This window comes from Camelus dromedarius, chromosome 3, assembly GCF_036321535.1.
Source record: "Camelus dromedarius isolate mCamDro1 chromosome 3, mCamDro1.pat, whole genome shotgun sequence".
In the NCBI taxonomy this organism is placed as follows: domain Eukaryota; kingdom Metazoa; phylum Chordata; class Mammalia; order Artiodactyla; family Camelidae; genus Camelus; species Camelus dromedarius.
In genome coordinates this window covers 50358497-50377042 of record NC_087438.1, presented here as the reverse complement: position 1 = coordinate 50377042, position 18546 = coordinate 50358497, and the positions used below count along the sequence as shown (strand labels likewise).

Sequence of the window (18546 nt, the reverse complement as noted above, 5' to 3'; positions counted from 1 at the left end):
CTTTTTGGTGACTTCCTTTTCATGGAAATAAACAGACTATCACAGGGGAGATTGCTCAGAGGCTTAGATGAAAGAAACAGATCTAACTGTCACTGAATGGGCTGGGGCTGGGTTGGCACAGAAAATAAGATTGCTGTATGGATTAGAAGGCACATGATTATTATGAGTAATCAAGAAAGAAACAGGAGAAGAACGCTTCCTCGTAACAAACCAATCATCAAATCAGAAATGGGAATCCGCTATGCCCAGCGGTGATACTAAAGGATGGGTGATTAAGGTAGCTTTAAGAGTCTCAGTTTAAACTTGACTGTCTTCAGAAAATTAAGACATAATCATAAAATTTTGGTAAAAGCTGTGTTTCAGTCCAACTCCCTTAGCCCTTGTTTGCAATCAGGTCGGCGCCCTAAGTCCACCAAACCTATACAAGTCTGCATATCCAGAGCAGCAGACCTGGTGCCACTGACGGAGAAGGTGTATTCATAGAGCAGGATTCTAATGCTGTCTTGAAAATAAAAATTAATCTTGCTATTGAGAGAGCTGGAAGCATGCATTCCCACAGCACCTAAATGGTGTCATGAATAAAGATGGTGATGATCATTATGATTTGTAAGAAACGATGGCAAAATGTATGCAGACTTTTCCAGCCACTTGCTGTATGCATCTACTCATCCATTCCTCCACTCACCCTCCCACCCCCCTGCCATTTACTTGTTCACCCCTCATCCTCCCATCCAGCCCCCCACCTAACCAAACTCTGAGCCAGGCACATGAGCCATTGCTGGAGGTACAGGCACAGAGACCACAAGTTCCTGCCCTTAAGGTGCTCACAGAGTCAATTTTAAAAAATGCATGTGCCTAATTTCTCACAATTACACATTGTGAGTCTGGGAGATCTTTTGCTGTTACTCCTTTCTTAGGATCAACAGTACCTTTGCCAAAGGGTGGACTAGGAAATAAAGTTTGTCCAAAAGGTCAACCACTGTTGGAAATTCTCATAAAGGGCATTGTCTTAAGACAGTGCTTTCCACTAGAAATACCATGTGAACCACATATATAATTTCCAATTTTCTAGAAAAGATATTAAAACAAAGTGAAAAATCAGATGCAGTTACTTTTAATATATATTCATTTAACCCAATATATTCAAGTATTATCATTTTAACATGTAATCAACATTAACATTATTAATGAGATATTCTGCATTCTTTTGTATGTGTTAAGTCTTTGAGACCAGTGCTATGTATGTTGGCACTTACAGCACATCTCAGTTTAGCCACATTTCAACTGCGTGGTGGCTCTGTGATGACCTGCTGGACGACACAGGCCTAAGGAAACAGACCCACTGTTTACAACTTGGGTTTGTGATTATTTTTGGATTAAAGATAATTTAGTCAGTTGCCTTATCTTCCATATTGGAAAAAGGTCTTTGCATTCTGGTTCTTGGGGTCGGACCTTCTTGAACTGATCTGTTCAAATTGTTCATTTAGTGTCTGTCATGTATCAGGCATTGTGTCGTATAAAATCACAGACATTTCTCATTGAACCTGAGACAGCACAGCCTGGTGGTTATGAGCATGGAGCCAGACTGCCCGGGTACGGCTACAGCACTTACAATGTAACTGTGGACAGTTACTTAACCTCTCCGTGCCTCAATTTCCTCATCTCATCTATAAAGTGGGTAGGAAAAATAGTATCTTCCTCATAGGGTCACCGTGAGGTTTAAATGAGTCAATATTTTTAAAGTGCTTAACACAGCATCTCTCACGGAGCAAATACTATACAGGTGTTTGATAAAACACATTTTAAAAGTTGCAAAGTTTTAAATGAGTCTGCATTTTTCCAACTAGATAAGGAAGTAAAACCTTATAGTTTAGAATTAGACTAAATCAGAAGACCTGGAGGGTCTAGTGAACGTTTGAAAGTCACTTAATCTATCTGTACCTCAAGTTTCTAATTTAAAAAAGGCAGAATATTTTTGCACACCTAATTATTAAAAAAATACTGTGGATATAAATGAGATTCTACAGGCAAAACACTTCGAAGAGTTCCAGTTAGTGGTGATCATCTCTACGAAGCCAAGGTATTCTGGTTCTCATAATTTTATAGTTAATGGATGGGTACTGCAAATAGCTATGAAGAATGCATCTGTGAGGCTCCATCTGCAGGAGAAATGACTCTTCATTCTCCTACCATTTACACATGCTGACATTTCGTTTTAATTTCTGTTGCTGGTCTATTTTTCTCCTGACCTTTATGCTTAGCAGTGCCAGGCCCCCAGTGAGAAGCTCCCAACTCTGACATTGCCTGGCATCTGAAGCATTATCACTCCCATAATTAACAGTGACTGGAAACAAATAATTTAATTCTGGGCAAATGAAAATGAATCAATGGTGTCAACTCCATTTCCCATCTTCCTAATTTTCTGTAACAAAAGAGGAGAGGGGAATGTCTGTTCTCTGGCATGAGATTCACTTAGGAAAGTGAGAGACAGCTGAATAATTGGTGATGCCCCACTCCTCATTCCCACAAAACACTGCTGTCCCGGCAGGAAAATCATTCTTTGTGCTGAATAAATAAAGTCACACAGAATATGGTAGCTGGACATATTTATGTTTCTAAGAAAATATACTCATGACTTAGTGTGTTGAATTAAGAGGAAAGCACATTCAGAGGGATGCCCATCTATCACAAAGCCAGGTACACCTCAGGCTAAAACAAGAGCTCCTTTCAGCCTCCTTTACATGCAGGAACAGGAATACAACACAGCGCTGCTAATGATGCTTCAGCAAGGTTAAAGCAAAAGCCTGTGGCATTTGCAATAAAATCAACACAAAGGCGTCTTAACCTTGCATTCAGAATGCACAGTTTACTTCTTTACAGAGTGGCTAGTTCGAAAGGACTTCATTGCAACTGAAGTCCACGCTGTGTCATCCCTGGTTCCATCACTGAACCTTCATCTGTAAAACGAAGGGTCTGGACTGTGACCCACAATTTCTCTTCCTCCTCTGAAATCCTCAGTGTGTGGAACTGGTGGACAGGCACCATACCGATGTGGAGATTCTGTCATTTGCTATGTCAGTTTCAATTATGCATTCTGGAACTGGAATCCACAAGGTAGATTCAGGGACCCATTGGACCCACTGTGAGATGGATCTGAGCTACAGCTCCACTGATCACCTGACCTCATTAAGTCTCTAGTCTGACTGGTGGAACACAGTGACATTTTGGGTCTCCTGGAATTAGTGTCAGTTCAGAGCCAGTGTCTAGTAAGCCCTGAAAAGTCTGATTATTTCCTTTTCCCTCATTCAGTTACCCTGGTAAAAGGCTATAGGTCCTTTCAGGGGAAGGATGGACAGTATAAACATTCAGCAATGTACCAGAGTCCTTCCACCAGAAGACCTGGTCTCCCCTTCCTTCAGGGGGTTCTGGGTCTGTAAACTGGCTCAAATATGGGATTTGATTGAGGGGCCATGACTCTGCTTTTATGATGCAAGTTAAACTTCTGGTCACTTGACTTAGAATGCTTCCCCTTATGCAGATCAAGTAAGACTTTACTAAACTTCCCATCTATTTCTCTTCCGGGAACACCATCGGGGAAGGTCCACGCTTCTCAGACTGTCGCACTGCTGCTGTGACTAGTGTCCTTTACAGTAACCCCGCCCACCTTGCCTTGAGCGATTAAGCAGCAAAGAGCAGGCGGACATACCATGTCAATCTCTGCCCTCTTGGAATTCACGTGCAGGTGGAAAAAAGAAGTAAACACACAAGAAGCAAGTGTTTTCAGACATCGGTCAGTGCAACCAAGAAGACAAGACAGGGGTCTGTGGTGAGAGTCCCCGGGAGGGGTGGTCTCAGGATGGTCCATCTGAGTTTGCCAGAGCTGAGGGCTCTGGGAGAAGCTCCTGCAAAGGAGAAAGGATGGCAAGAGCGCGGCTCCCGGGAAACATGTGGAGCACTGGAGTGTCTGAGCACCACAGGCCCATGACAGAAGCATTCCCAACATTCTGAACCTTACTTCCTTGGTCAGCTAGATTTCCTCAATTTAAAAACCAGACGGCGGGGAGGGCATAGCTCAGCGGTAGAGCACATGCTTAGCATGCACGAGGTCCTGGGTTCATCCCCAGTACCCTTAAAAAAAAAAATATATATATATATATATATACACACACCTAATTGCCTCCCTCTAAAAAATAAAGAAAAAGAAAAAGAAAAACCATGTCAGATGTAGGTGAGGGGAGCTGTCTAGTAAGGAGGAACAACAAGATCTCTTACTTAAGGTCTCTATGGTCAAAGTCTTAACCCTTTGGCTTAAGTTTTCTTTTTCTTTTTAATTGAAGTATAGTTGATTTACAATGTTTTGTGATTCAGTTATACATACACGTATATATATGTATTCCTTTTCATATTCTTTTTCATTATAGGTTATTACAAGATACTGAATATAGTTGCCTGTGCTATACAGTAAGATGGCTTAAATTTTAATTAAGAAAGTTTAAATAAACACAACATTGTAAACTGATTATACTTCAATTAAAAAAAAGAGAGACAGAAAATGAAGTTTAAATAAAAAGAGACCATGTCAAACTGTCAGCTGCTAATGTGCTGAGGTCAGAAGTAATGGGCATGAGAGAAGGGTTTCAATATTATATGCCTTTAAAGCGAGAAGAAGCTTCCAGTGGAAACCGGTCTCTCGTTCACAGTTCTCACTGTTTTTGCCTCCTTCTGTGAGCCTCCCACGCCCCTTGAGCCTCTGTTACCTCTCTTCGGGGACTGACTAGTTCTTAGTAGGTGGAGCTGCCTGAGTGTCTTTCCTCTACGACCAGTTGGGAAGCACCTGGGGGCCAGGGCTCATCTATATCCAAGGTCTCTCATGGTTTCAGGGATAGAGCAGATGCAAAAGTGTTTGTTTCTGTTGCTTTTTGACCTGAACTGGAATGGAATTGGAGAAAACTAGAGACTCGGCTGAGACCACTCCAAGATCCAGAAACAGGGTGCCTGGATGAACCCTAGAGCTGCTGAGAAGCTCTCTGTCACAGAGGCCACACTCCACATGTGACATGTAGGTAACATGGACCAGAAACTCAGCCGAGGGTGAGAGATCACCTTCTTCATTTCCCTTAACAACCGCATTTCTCAGGTCCCCTCAGCTGCTGGACCCCACAAAGTTCCGGGTGTTTCGCCACCTGGGCCCAGGCGAGTCAGCCCTCACTCCTCCCCCAGCCCCGCCCCCGGCCTTGAGAATCTCCATCTATCCCGGAGAGCAGGGATGCGTCCTTTTATGCGCCTGTTTTCTCCCAAGTCTTTGCCCGTGATTTCTGTTTCATTCCTGGGCAAGACTTGAAATTTCAAAGTCAGAAAGGAGCTTCCTTTCCCCTCCCTCTGCGGTCACTCTGAGACCACGAGCACAGGATAGCTTAGCTGAATGAGCAGGAGGAAGAGCAAAGAGAGAACAGGGAATGCCAAACAGGAGGTGTGTGTGTGTGTGTGGGGGGGGGTGTTTCTAGATATTACACTGCATTTCCTTCCCTACTGTGCACTCTTAACACATTACCTCACTTGATCCTCAGACTCCAAGGTAGGAATATCAAGTACTGTTATTTCCCTTTTACAACAGATGAAGCAGGTTGGAGAGCCTGAGGAACGTTCTCGAGGTCTTGTAGGGAAGGGCAGGGGTGGCACGGACTTGGGTTTCTGGGCTCCCAGTCCTATGCCAACTTTGCAAAGGCACGCAGCGGATAAGCCTCCGGTACCACAATTTATAGAACCTGGCTGAGTTAGCAATGCACAGTAAACTGTATTATTTAGAAGTCTGCAGCCCTGAGCTGCTAGCTGAAGAATGATTTCTCTGCCATCGGGAAGAGGACGATGTCATGAATATACCCAAGCAGTCTGTCTCTGTATTGCCCTTGAATTAGCTTCCAGGCAGTCCCTTATTTTGGAGTATTTTGCAGCCACCAGAATGGCCCTTTTCTCTGCAGTCAGTTGGGCTGACCATGTCATCATCCAAACTGGCACGTAAAATTGCCGTAATAATTTGACCACAGTCAGGTACTTTTGAGTCTGGCATTTCCTGGATAAGGCTGCAAATGGAAAGGACAGGAAATTTCAGAACTTAGGTGATTAGCCTTCTCCTGACAGGCTAGTGGTATTACATTGATAAAAGAAAGCAGAAGGAAGCTTTCCTGGTGGCAAGAATGTCTTATCCCATGGACCCTGAGAAGGTTCTTTAACAAACAGACCCAAATAACACCTGTTCATCCTGAGGGATGTCAATTCACTCAGCACTAGGTCTGCTGTAGTCCCTTGATTCTATGAGCCAAATTACCTCCCCAAGGACGGCGGATGTAGCTAGTCTCACACAGAGCTCTGAGCACCAAGGGTCCCCTCCGCTGAAGAAAAGTCCCCTTTCCCCATCATTACAAAGCAAATTATTGGTTCTGATCATTCTTTTCCAAGGAAAAAATATTTTCACACTTTCCCAAACTTTCTAACTCTCCTGGTTTACTGGAACAGTTTACTGGAGTGTCTTCACTTTAATAAAGGAAAGCTTGTGAGATCTGTGCAACTTAGTAACATGTCTGCAGTGCCCACTGTATGCAGTGGGCATCAGATGGAGAGGCCATAAAAAGATAAAAAAAGAAATCAGAAAAATCTGCGGATAATCCAACAATCTCAATATGTGCACAAATCTTGTGGTAGCAAGTGATATAAAATTTTTTCAGTGTTTTGAATGAATTATAAAGGTGACCCATTAGTCTGCATGGAGAAATCTTCATACTCTTAAGTAGCCCACTTATACAGTCTTTCTCTCTGAAGCCTTATATTCCTATTAATGTTAGCTCTGGTTTTAAAGTACTGCTGAATGTAATTAAGAGACATGGGATGCAGCTTGCTGAACTTCTCTTTTGGCAAAACTGTGCTTTGCTGTGTGGGTACCATGATCATCAACCACTACAGCTGATCTGCTTCTCAAATTCATAACCCAGCACTGTCTCTTGCCCTTTCTTCATTCATTTTTATTTTATTTTGTATTATTCCTGTAGATTCATCTTATGCTAAGAAAGAATGTCTCTAATGAAAAGAATGTCTCTAATGAATGTCTCTAATGAAAACAAAGTTCTCAAGCATGAATCTGAAATTTTCTATTTTCACTATTTGTTTTCTTGGACTCTCATAATTGAGCTGTTGGATTTTCCTAAGCTGTGTGATTCACTTTGTCTAGGAGTAAGTGCTTCAAGATCTTTAAAAAAGACGATTACACTATTGGCTATACTACGCCACTGCACTTGGTTAATAGGGTAACTCCTGTTAATTCAACAGAAACTTCCGAAAAGAACGTACTGAATCTCAAGAAGCAGGCTTCCCAACTAGTTAAATATGCTGTTAAGATAGATAAATAAAACAACATTTACTTGAGATATTCTCATCGTGTATTTAAGAGCATGCTTGAGTGGTTCAAATCTTTAATTAGTTCATAATAGGTAGGACCAGAGCTGTTTCTTGCTTAAATTCTCAGAAGAAAAAAACCTTTATGATTGCACACTGCCAAAGAAACAGCATTCCGTTAAGAACAATCCCCATTTCCGATACCTCATTTTATTGTGTTTTGCTTTACTGTGCTTTGCAGGTATTGCGCTGTTCACAAATCAAAGGTCTGTGGCAACCCTGCATTGGGCAAGTCTGTCAGCACCGTTTTTCCAACAGCATTTGCTCACTTCAAGTCATTATGTCACATTTTGGTAATTCTCCAAATTGGTGGTGTTTCAAACTTTTTCATTATTATTATGTTGTTATGGTGATCTGTGATCAGTGGTCTTTGATGTCATCATGACAACTCTCTGAAGGCTCAGATGATGGTTAGCACTTTTTAGTAATAAAACATTTTTAAATTAGAAAAAAACAATACTCACTTCCTAGACGTAAAACACTAAAAGAATCGGCCATGAGAATACAGATGTGTGTTCCCTTCTCTTCGGGATTTAAAGGTTGATAATTATATTTTTAACCAGCATTATGGCTCCTAAGGAAATGCATTAAGGGATACTTTCTTGGTAATGAGGATCTCTAGAGTAGAAAACATGTACATTATGCTTTTATGTAGAATAAATACATTAGTATAAAATATGAAGGAGAAAACCTTACCCGAATCCAGAAAGTAAGCGACAGAAGAGAAAGAAGCCATAACCTTGGACAAATGACGAAAGGAAGGCAAAGAATCCGTTGATAGACATGCAAATCAGAAGAGACTGCTTCCTTCCCGCTTTGTCCGCCAGTCCTCCCCAGAAGAACGCCCCCACCATCATCCCGAGGTACACTATGCTGCCTGCAACACACAGAAAACAAAGAAACACGTCAGAGATTGGGAGTAAACAACACATGTAACAGCAAATGAACAAGGGACAAAGTGCATTCCAGAATTCTGCGTAGGAAAACCTGCCTTTAAAAATAGACCCTTTCAGACACACGAATCAGATTTCAGCTTGGAAAGCAAGCCCTGTGGGCTACCTTTGGGTGCCATGGCCGATGGCAAGGGCAAAAGACAAAACAGTCACATGCTCACCAGCCTTGTGGGGATGGGTGCCCAGTGGGCAGGCATAAGGACTCTCCATACAGAACAGTTCTGCAGTTTGACTTACGGCTGTGTCACCTTTGGTCCAAATGCCCAGCTTAGTACCATGACAAGGCCAGGATTAGAGACTGAGTCAAAATGGATCCTCCAGACTGCTTCAAATCTCCACTGTAGCAGGTGACCTGGGCCAAGGCCAGACCCTTAGGGAACCTCTAAAAGATTCCATGGGTTCTTTCTCTCCAATCCTTCCTGAAAGCCCTGGCCCTTCCTTGGGAAGGAAAGGAAGTTAGGGAAGGTAAGATGACAAGAGTTCATCTTAAAATAGTCTCAAATCCTCTCAAAAGAGAAAGCTTTTTCTTGGAGTCAGGAATTTAATGAGCCTAAGGAGAACGGAAGTCACTGTTAGTAGTCTGGGAATTGTCTTTTGTGTTAGGTTTTTGGTCTTTTGTTTTTATTGAAGTATAGCTGCTTTACAATGTTGTGTTAGTTTCTGGTGTGCAGCAAAGTGATTCAGTTTTATATATATATATTCTTTTTTCATATTTTTTTCCATTATGGCTGATTATAAACTATTGAATATAGTTCCCTGTGCTAAACAGGACATTGTTGTTTATTTTATCTATAGTAGTGTGTACCTGCTAATCCCAAACCCTAATTTATCCCTCCCCCACTCCCTTCTCTAGTAACTATAAGTTTGTTTTCTATGTCTGAGTCTGTTTCCATTTTATGAATAAGTTTATTTATATCATATTTTAGATTCCACGTATAAGTGATATTATGTGATATTTGCCCTTTTTTCTGACTTACTTCACTTAGTATGATAATCTCTAGGGCCACCCATGCTGCTGCAAATAGCATTATTTTATTATTTTTCATGGCTGAGTAGTATTCCAGTGTGTGTGTGTGTGTGTGTGTGTGTGTGCGCGCGCGTGCGCACGGGCATGCACTTTTTTTTTTTTATTCATCTGTTGATGGACATTTAGGTTGCTTCCATGTCTTGGTTATTGTAAACAGTGCTATGAACAATGGGGTGTATATATCTTTTTGAGTTTAGAGTTTTCTACAGATATATGCTCAGGAGTGGGATTGCTGGATCATATGGTAACTCTGTTTTTAGTTTTTTAAGGAACTTCCATACTATTTTCCAATACGACTGCACCAATTTACATTCCCACTAATAGTACAGGAGGGCTCTCTTTTCTCCACACCCTCTCCAGCATTTATTATTCATAGACTTTTTGATGGTGGCCATTCTGACTGGTGTGAGGTGATATCTCATTGTGGTTTTGATTTGCATTTCTCTAATAATTAGCAACATGGAGCATCTTTTCATGTGCCTATTGGCCATTGGTATGTCTTCTTTGGAGAAATGTCTATTTATGTCTTCTGTCCATTTCTTGATATATTTTTTATTCCCTTTTTTATTCTTCTTCTGGGATCCCCATTATGTATAGCTAGGCATGCTTTATGTTATCCTATAGGTTGCGTATACTGCTTTTTTTTTTTTAAATTTGTCTTTCTGTCTGCTGTTCTGATTGGGTGATTCCCATAATTCTATCTTCCAGATCATTTGTTATTTCTTCCGCATTATTCCATTTGCTGTTTATTGCCTTTAGTTCAGCTTTCATGTCAGCAAATGGGTTTTCTAATTTTATTTGGTTACTCTATAGTTTGTAGTTCTTTTTTATAGTAATCTTCATCTCTATTGATAGCCTTTCTTAATTCCATCAGCATTTCTATTACCTCTCTTTTGAACTCAAGTTTATTGGATTGGAGAGGTCTCTTTTATTATTTGTTCTTTCAGAGGAATTCTCTTGATCTTTTAATTGGGAATGGTTCCTCGGTGTCTTCATTTTACTTACATATCTCTGACTCTGGAAGAAACAGTTATCTATTGTGGTCTTGAAGGACTGTTTTTATGTGGGAGCATCCCTGTGTAGCCGACATGAGTCTAATATTTATGTTGCAAAGGCTGTTTTTAGTATGGATATCTACTACATCTTTCCTCAGTGTGTGCTCACCACTACCCCCTTAATAGTGGTTTTGCAGTGACCAGAGACTGCACTGGATATTAAGCAGGGCCTCCTCTTTGCTCTGTGGTTGTCACAGCCCTGATGGGGGCTTGGAACAATTTGGGAACTGTTAGATGCATCATAGTTGGCTTTGCTTTCATAAGGGGAACACATGGAAAATCAAGAGTTAGATAAATGTCCCTCTCGGCATCACTAAGTTCACACTTGAATTTCCTAATTCTCTTGCTTCTTCTGAAAAACCAAGCCCCCACAGGGTCTGTCCAGAATCTTTTACAGGATGCAGTAATATTAGGTATGGCAAATGTTACCCACAGGGGGTTATCTAAAAGGCTGTGCAATGTTTAGGGGAAATGGCATGATTAATAAATGAATATTTGGCTTTAAAAAAGTTGCCTACTACGTCTTTAATCCATTTCTGCTTTTTCCTTTGCGTCACCAGAGCACCATTTGACCAGTTCCTTCTCAAAGGCATGTTCAAGATACTCAGCAGCATCTAAATTACAAGCTAAAAAAACACTGCTTTAGATTTTTGAGAAATATCCTATTTAAACATTCACCCCAAATTCATTTGCTTAACACACAGTTAATGAATCAATATGAGACCCAGAAGGAGACCATTTGGCCAAGTTTGGTGACCCCACATCAATGATATGCAGCTGCTGCTTTGCAGATAGCTGAGTACAGACAGCTACAGTGAATCATGAATGTTGGAGCAATTACACAATAAAACAAAACAGAAGCTGTTTTTATTTAGACCAGGTACTGCAAAGAGGTGGGTGGTCACCCTTTTCCTGGGTTGGGGTGGCATATTTTTCTCTGTACTACTGGGCTGACATCATCCTTCTCAATAAAGAGATTATTCATATCATGAGGCCCAATGCACATCAAGAAGAAAGAATATATCCGCACAAGGCAAAAGCACCCCAAAAGCAGACAGATTCACCCAGGGAAACGCATATGCAGCATCTCTCTTATTTATGGCCTAAGAGGCTCAAGCTTGCCACTCACACCTCTCAGAAGAATGGTAGTAATTATGCTTCTTTTTAATAATGTCTGTCTTTAAAAATGCCTACAAATCAGAAAGTGAGCTTCCATACATTAGGAGTGGCCCGTGGCTGCTGCAATCTAAAGACCTGGAAATCTTTCTTGCAGTTCCAGCCCCAGGAAGAACAACAACAAAATGGTCACTAGCAATTGCAGAACCCTCACCAGTTCTAAATGTTTGCATGAATTAACTTATTTAATCCCCAAAACCACCCTTTGAGGTTGATACTGTGGAAGTGTGGTTCATTGGTGGGGAACCTGAGGTACAGGGAAGTTAATGATTTGACCACAGAAAAGGAGTGGCGGGGACTACATCCCCATCTGTCAGCAGTTCTTTGCACAATATCATGATTCCTTTAACAACCCTGACTGCCCTCCTGTGAAAACATCCCTGTTTGTCCAGTTTCCCGTGTGACGGGTACCACCTAAAATTGAAAGCGGTACCTCAAATGTCTCTGAGGTGCCTTCTCCCTGAGGACCACCCTCATAGAATTAGAATTAAGCCTGCTTAGTGGAAAATTAGATGGGAAGCTAGGGGGAAATGGTGCTTTGTCTTACCAAAGCATGTGACAAGGGATGTACAACCTGTTCTCGTTGCGCACGTCCCCAGTCCCTGGCTGGAGAGTAAGGGAGTCGATGCTGAAAACAGCTGGGTGGTGCCAGAGCAAAGATGAAGACTTAATCACTTGTTAAAAAGAGAAGCTCTTATATAAGATATCTTAAAGAGACAAACTTACAGAAGCAGAGAGTAGAATGGTGGTTAACAGATGATGAAGGGAGGGAGAAACAGGAGGTTTTAGTCAACAGGCACAAAGTTTCTACGCAGGATGAATACGTCCTAGAGATCCAGTGTATGGTATACTGCCTGTACTTAACAATACTATATGTGGATACTTAAAATTTTGCTAAGATTATAGATCTTATGTTAAATGTTTTTATCACAAGAAAATTAAAAAAGAATTTGTTCAAAGATAATATTTGTTTTATGTTTAAAATAAAATATATAATTTATATTTTTATTAATAAAAATTAAATAGTAAAACTATTAAAATTGAAAATTCATTTGATTATCCCAATGAATATAGAATAGTTGATAAAATTTAAAATTTATTATCAATTAAACTCTTAAAAAACTAAAAAAAAAAAAAAAAAAAGAGAGAGAGAGAGAGAAAGAAGGCTCTTGCACAATATTCCAAAGAAGAAGTTGTAACTCCCTTGCTTTCCTGGGGCAGGAGGGATGATGCCCCTATAGGGTGGGTCTCCATATTCCATTGTCCCCTTCTTCTGGGCAGTCACCTGCAGCCACCTCTTCGCTAAGCCAGATCAGAGCTTTATGAAGTGATGCTTCCAGTACTCTAAGTGTTCATAACTGGATGCTAGATTTCTCCCACCCAACAGTAGCATGAGGACACAACCTTACCCTGGGAACTTCTCAAACCTCAGAAGGAATCAAGTCTGAGAGACCCGAGCTTGCCCTTGACTCTTGTGATCGAGACAGCTTAGTGACTTGACAAGGGTCAGAACACCTTCATTTACTATTATTAGTATCTTGTACTTACACTACTTGAAAATAAAACTTAAAAATAATCCTTATTAGGGGCCTTAATATATAAAAGAGTAAAATTAGAATAAAAATGGTCCATCCTTCAAGTCCCCCAGATATCCACATATGTATATATAAATCCAGATAGGCTTACATGACCAATAAGTCAAACCACATAGAAATGTATAAAATGAAAAGTCGTCTTCTCGCCCACCTTTGATCCTCTTCCCAAAGGTAACTATTATCACTTCCTTTTCTAATTCTTACAGAACGTTTATACATATAAATATATAAAAAATGAATACCCTATGGGAATTGCCTATGAAATACTTGTTTTCCCCCTGTGCAGTGTTTTATCTTTTCTCAGCTTGTATTTAGGGTTTCTAAACTAAGCAAACCAGAAATAAATCTGTCAGGATTTTAATAACTTCTTCAAAATATATTTCATATATTTCAGAAAAGCATTCATTATCAGCTAATATAGGAAAAATCAAATGGTTATTTTTCCATCTCCATTATTTCTATGCCTAACGTAAATACACCCTCATCTTCTTAAAAGAGAGGCTATTAAATTCAATTTTAAAGAATTTTTTGAGCACCCACCATGCCTGACTTTTTCTGAAGTGCTAGAAATATAAGGATTTATAAGTCATGATCCCTGACCTCAGAGGAGGGAAAACTTAGCAAACTTTCTCCCAACCCTTATTCTAAGCCAGGAGAGAAGGGAGACACTTTCACAGACACTAGTTTTTAATTTTTAAAAAATTTTTATGTAATATTTAAAGGTTATTTCCATTTACAGTTATTACAAAATACTGGCTATATTCCCCATGCTGTACGATACATCCTTGAGCCTGTCTTACACCCAGTAGTTTGTACCTCCCATACCCTGCCATGTTGCCCCTCCCCCGTCTCCCCACTGGTAACCACTAGCTTGTTCTCTGTATCTGTCACACCCATTATTTCACACAACCCTCCCAACAACCCCACTGATCAGGGCCACCACAGAGAGGGGCATCCAGGCCATAACCTGGCACAGCCTCCTAGGGGCATATGACCAGGACAGAACAGTGCTAAAGTGTGCACTTAGGTACCTGGGCTCAGGGTCCCTGAACTCCCTTTCTATTCCATCAAGATAGCTTAAGAAGCTCATAATTCAGTGAGGGAGACACAGGTACATAACTGAATGAGCCCAGTCATGAGGAGTGCACACTGATGGAGGCGTAGCTGGGAGCAGAGGGGCGGGAGGTGGCTACTAATTCTGACTGTAGCCTCCAAAGAGGTTTTGCTGAGACGGGAACACCTGAGAGGATTCTGAAGGATAAAAAAATTTCAAGATAGCATGAAATTCCTCCATAACTGACAGGTTTAGAAAAATATATATATAGATTCAAGCTGTATCTCACTTCTATTCTGGCTAAAAATATGTTTCAGATCCAAAGGTAATAATCTGTGCCTACATTGGATTACTATTGATAATCAGACTGTTCCATTGGGCGTGCTATGCACAGAATTAAGCCTACCCAATAGCTTATTTGAGACGAACAGCACAATTAGAAGACATATTTTTGATCATGTGATCTAATTAAACTTCTGACTGTCAGCAAAGGCATGATGCAAATAAAAGTGGAAACACCCTGGACCCCTCCCTTGTTTGTTTGCATGTTTCCATTTTGTCCTCATGACGTCCTGACAGTCAGTCCTTGAAAACTCAGGGCAGGGATGAACTCTTGACATGGACCAGCCATCTCTGCTCTCCATTCCTCAAGATGCTGCTGACGGTCAGAAGTTAAAACTTTTTCAGTTCAAAGTCCCTTAGTCTACAAGTGGGAAAACTGAGGCTGAGAGAAGCCAGTACTTGAAACCAGGTGTTCCAGACCCTTGTTCCTCAGAGTATGACCATTGGACCAACAGCACTGGCACCTTGGGGGGAACTGGCTAGAAATGCAGACTCTAAGGCTCCACTCCAGACCTACAGAGCAAGAGTCTGTGTTTGAACAAGGTTCCCACAGGATCTGTGTGCACTTTAGAATTTGAAAACACTTCTTAGGCCAGTGTGCTTTCCATTAATACACATAACCTCAGGGGAGGGTATAGCTCACTGTTTGAGTGTGTACTTAGCATGTACGAGGCCCTGGGTTCAATTCCCAATCTCTCCACTAAAAAATATTTTTTTAAACTAATAAGTAAACCTAATTACCCTCCTCAAAAAATTTTTTTTAATTTAAAAAACACAAAGCAACAATAACTTCTCTAATACATTTTTAAAAAATGAATGTTTCTTTTTCATTAAAGTATAGCTGATTTACAATGTGTTAATTTATTTGGGGGGAGGTAATTAGGTCTGTCTGTCTGTCTGTCTGTCTGTCTGTCTGTCTATCTATCTATCTAATCTATCTATTTTTTTAATGGAGGTACTGGGGATTGACCCCAGGACCTCGTGCATGCTAAGCACATGTTCTACGACTGATCTACTTTTTTTTAAACTTTAGTTTGTATTTGTCTAATATATTTGAGGGGAGGAGATGCAGGCTACAGAATATTTAAACTCCAAAGATCAGAATAAGCAAGGTCTCCCTGCATGAGCTAGAGATCTCCAAAGGGCAAGGAGAAACTCTGTGCCTCCGAGGATCTGCCTTCCTTAGGACTAGTAGAGGCAGACTGCCAAAGTGGAGAGAGGCCAGGCTGTGATTCTCAGATCCTTTCATGAGTCGAATGATGACCTTAATTCAGTTGGGCTTCCAGGAGGTTGAACCTAGCCTGAGAAATAAATGTGACCTGAGGCTCACTCGCCCCTCCCACCAGAGCTCAGGCTCTGGCCATTCGTGGCCAGCCAGCTCTGGGTTCAGGTCTGTCAGAAGACAGAAAGAGGCCCCAAGCATGACCTCCCCATTAAAGGTCTTTTCTAACATGGGGACTGATTCTACTTTATTTAATCATACCCTCATCTCCCCTGACAAATATCACATTTCCATTTCTGTCTCTCTGCTGTGCTGTTTTTGATTCTTTCTGACAGTCCCTAAGGGGGCACAAATTTTCCCCCCAGCACCACTTTAAACCACATTTAAACTAAACAGAACCATTTTAAGAAATGGAACAGTGTTTTTCTCATAATAATTTTAGCCAATAGTTTTCTAAAAATTGTTTTAACCACTTCCGTTATCCATGGCTGATGTATTACCCTATAATTCATTACACCATTTATCTACAGATTGATTTTCAATTTAAAGCATTCTCTGGTGGTGTTCTGAATCCAGTGATAAATAATCTCTACGAGGCAATGCTCATACTCACTCACCTTTTAGACGAGGATTTTTCTTAGGTTAAAACAAAATTTTAAGTCAAAGTAAAACAAAAATAAATCAGTAAGAGTAAGAATGACAGTTCTGGAAGTGGTTGCTGACAAAAATAATATACTATGATCTATTGTATTCACAGGATAAGAAAAAAATGCTTTATTCCTTCAATTATGCTCATTATTTTTTAGATATCACGCAAGAGGCGGATGCATTTATTTCCCCAAAGGTAGGGTTTTCTCCCACAAACTTGTGTTATACCTGTAGTAGAAGCCCACTTAGCCCATTCTTACTTAACCCACTTGATGGATTAACCAACCTACCTACAAACACACTAAGAATTATACCCTATCTTCCTTATGCTTCCACCAGCCGTGCTTTAGGCTGTGTTTATACCCAGCCTGCTTTGTGAGTTCTGCTGTTTTTAGTTACATACCTAATTAAACAGGAGTCACAGAAATCACGAGACGTGAGAGGAACAGGAGCTACTCCTAGGAAGATCAACTTAAAAAAGACTTGGGGAAGGTTGAGTTGCAAAAGTAAATATCTAATACATTTATTAGATTAATATATGAAATAAATATCCTTGTATTAAATAAATATTTATTAAATAACTATTAAAATTTATTAAATTATATAAAATAAAATTGTATTAAATAAATGTGAGCAATCCAACTCTAAAAGACCGAGAAAAATCATAAAAATGAAAGATTCTGTGCTTCAGTTGCGGCACATTAAAGAAGTTAAAACTGAAAAATCAAAGCCACATGATGGAGATGCAAGAAATATGACGGGGTGCTTCATTTCAAAGCTCCCCACTCAAAGGGTGTCTTTGCTTCTGCACGGGAAGACGGTCGAAGGGATGCAAGACCCTGTGTTAAAACACAGCGCTGAAGTCCTTACATTTATGTTGCTGCATAATTTCCTGCTTTAACCAACTTTTCCATGAACTGATCAATTACCAGTCTGGATTTAATTAGATAATGGGGTTTCTACCTTGCCTCAGAGGACCCCTGAAAACATGCTTTGCTTTTAAAGAAATCAGGTTTGCCGAGCCATTTGAAGAGTCACAATTACCCACTGAGTGGTTTATCTCATCACTGAAGGCAACACAAAAACAGCATCCCCTTAAGGTCAGTTCCAGGGCTCACAACCTTCCTTTCCCCTACTTCCTCAAAGATTCCTTTCTTTTCACTGTGTACTGGAAAAATCCCTGGAAAGAGGGCCAAGACATCCAGGACTAGTTCCGGTCTCCCTCTGACTAGCTGTACGCCGTCAGGCTGGCCTTTCAGCTTCCTCCTGTCAAATGGTGGGTGATGGTCAGCTCCGCAAAGCTAGACCAGCCTTTCTCTTCTGTCTGTCTGGGGGACAGAGGAACCTGTCTTCCTTCCTGGCCCCTTATGGGTCCTCCCCACCTACTCACTGATGTGGAAGCTTTCACAGCCGCTGCCCAGGAGTGCTTACTGCTCCTGGACCCTCAAAATGATGGGCAGCGAGTGTAGCCATCCCTCAGCCACACCCCACTGCAGTCTGTAACAGGCTGATTCCAGGGACCCCTGTGCCTCCCCTGCTGCCCTTGCACCCACTCAGTTCAAAGAAGGCTGCAGCATCCTCTTTATCTACAATTTGTTATCTCTCATTATTACTGGTTTTTAAATTCTGTGCTTGAATCAGAAATAATAACATAAAATCTCAAGTTCAGTACTTATTCTGTTGGATTCTTCCGTTGAAAGTGCTAAGAAGTGGACTCATTATTAAAGCAATGGGAGTTGAGACGGGGAAAGCAGAACTGGTCTTTTGCTGGTTTTTAACCAAATGCAGTATCTTTCACTTTCATTCACTACTCTTTACCACACTGAGCTTTGTGTCAGGCAGCAAGTCGTTAAGAGCCCAGGCTCTTGAAACACATGGACTAAATCTGAATTTTTGCTCTCCCATTGACTAACTGTTTGATTCTGGGTAAGTTACATTATTTTTTTGTGCCTCAATTTTCTCCTCTGTCTAGTGGGGTTAATAATGGCACCCACCTCACAGGGTTTTTGAGGGATTAAACGGGTTAAA

The 18546-nt window shown here is 40.8% G+C and overlaps 1 protein-coding gene across 1 annotated transcript in view; it reads right to left on the bottom strand.

Moving 5' to 3' along the window:
* SV2C (synaptic vesicle glycoprotein 2C) overlaps window positions 1-18546 on the bottom strand; it is a 196281-nt gene that overhangs the window by 98011 nt on the left and 79724 nt on the right. Inside the window, exon 3 of the mRNA XM_031446878.2 lies at window positions 8143-8323. Within this exon, the coding sequence (XP_031302738.2) occupies window positions 8143-8323 (181 nt within the window). The remainder of the gene's footprint in view (window positions 1-8142; window positions 8324-18546) is intronic.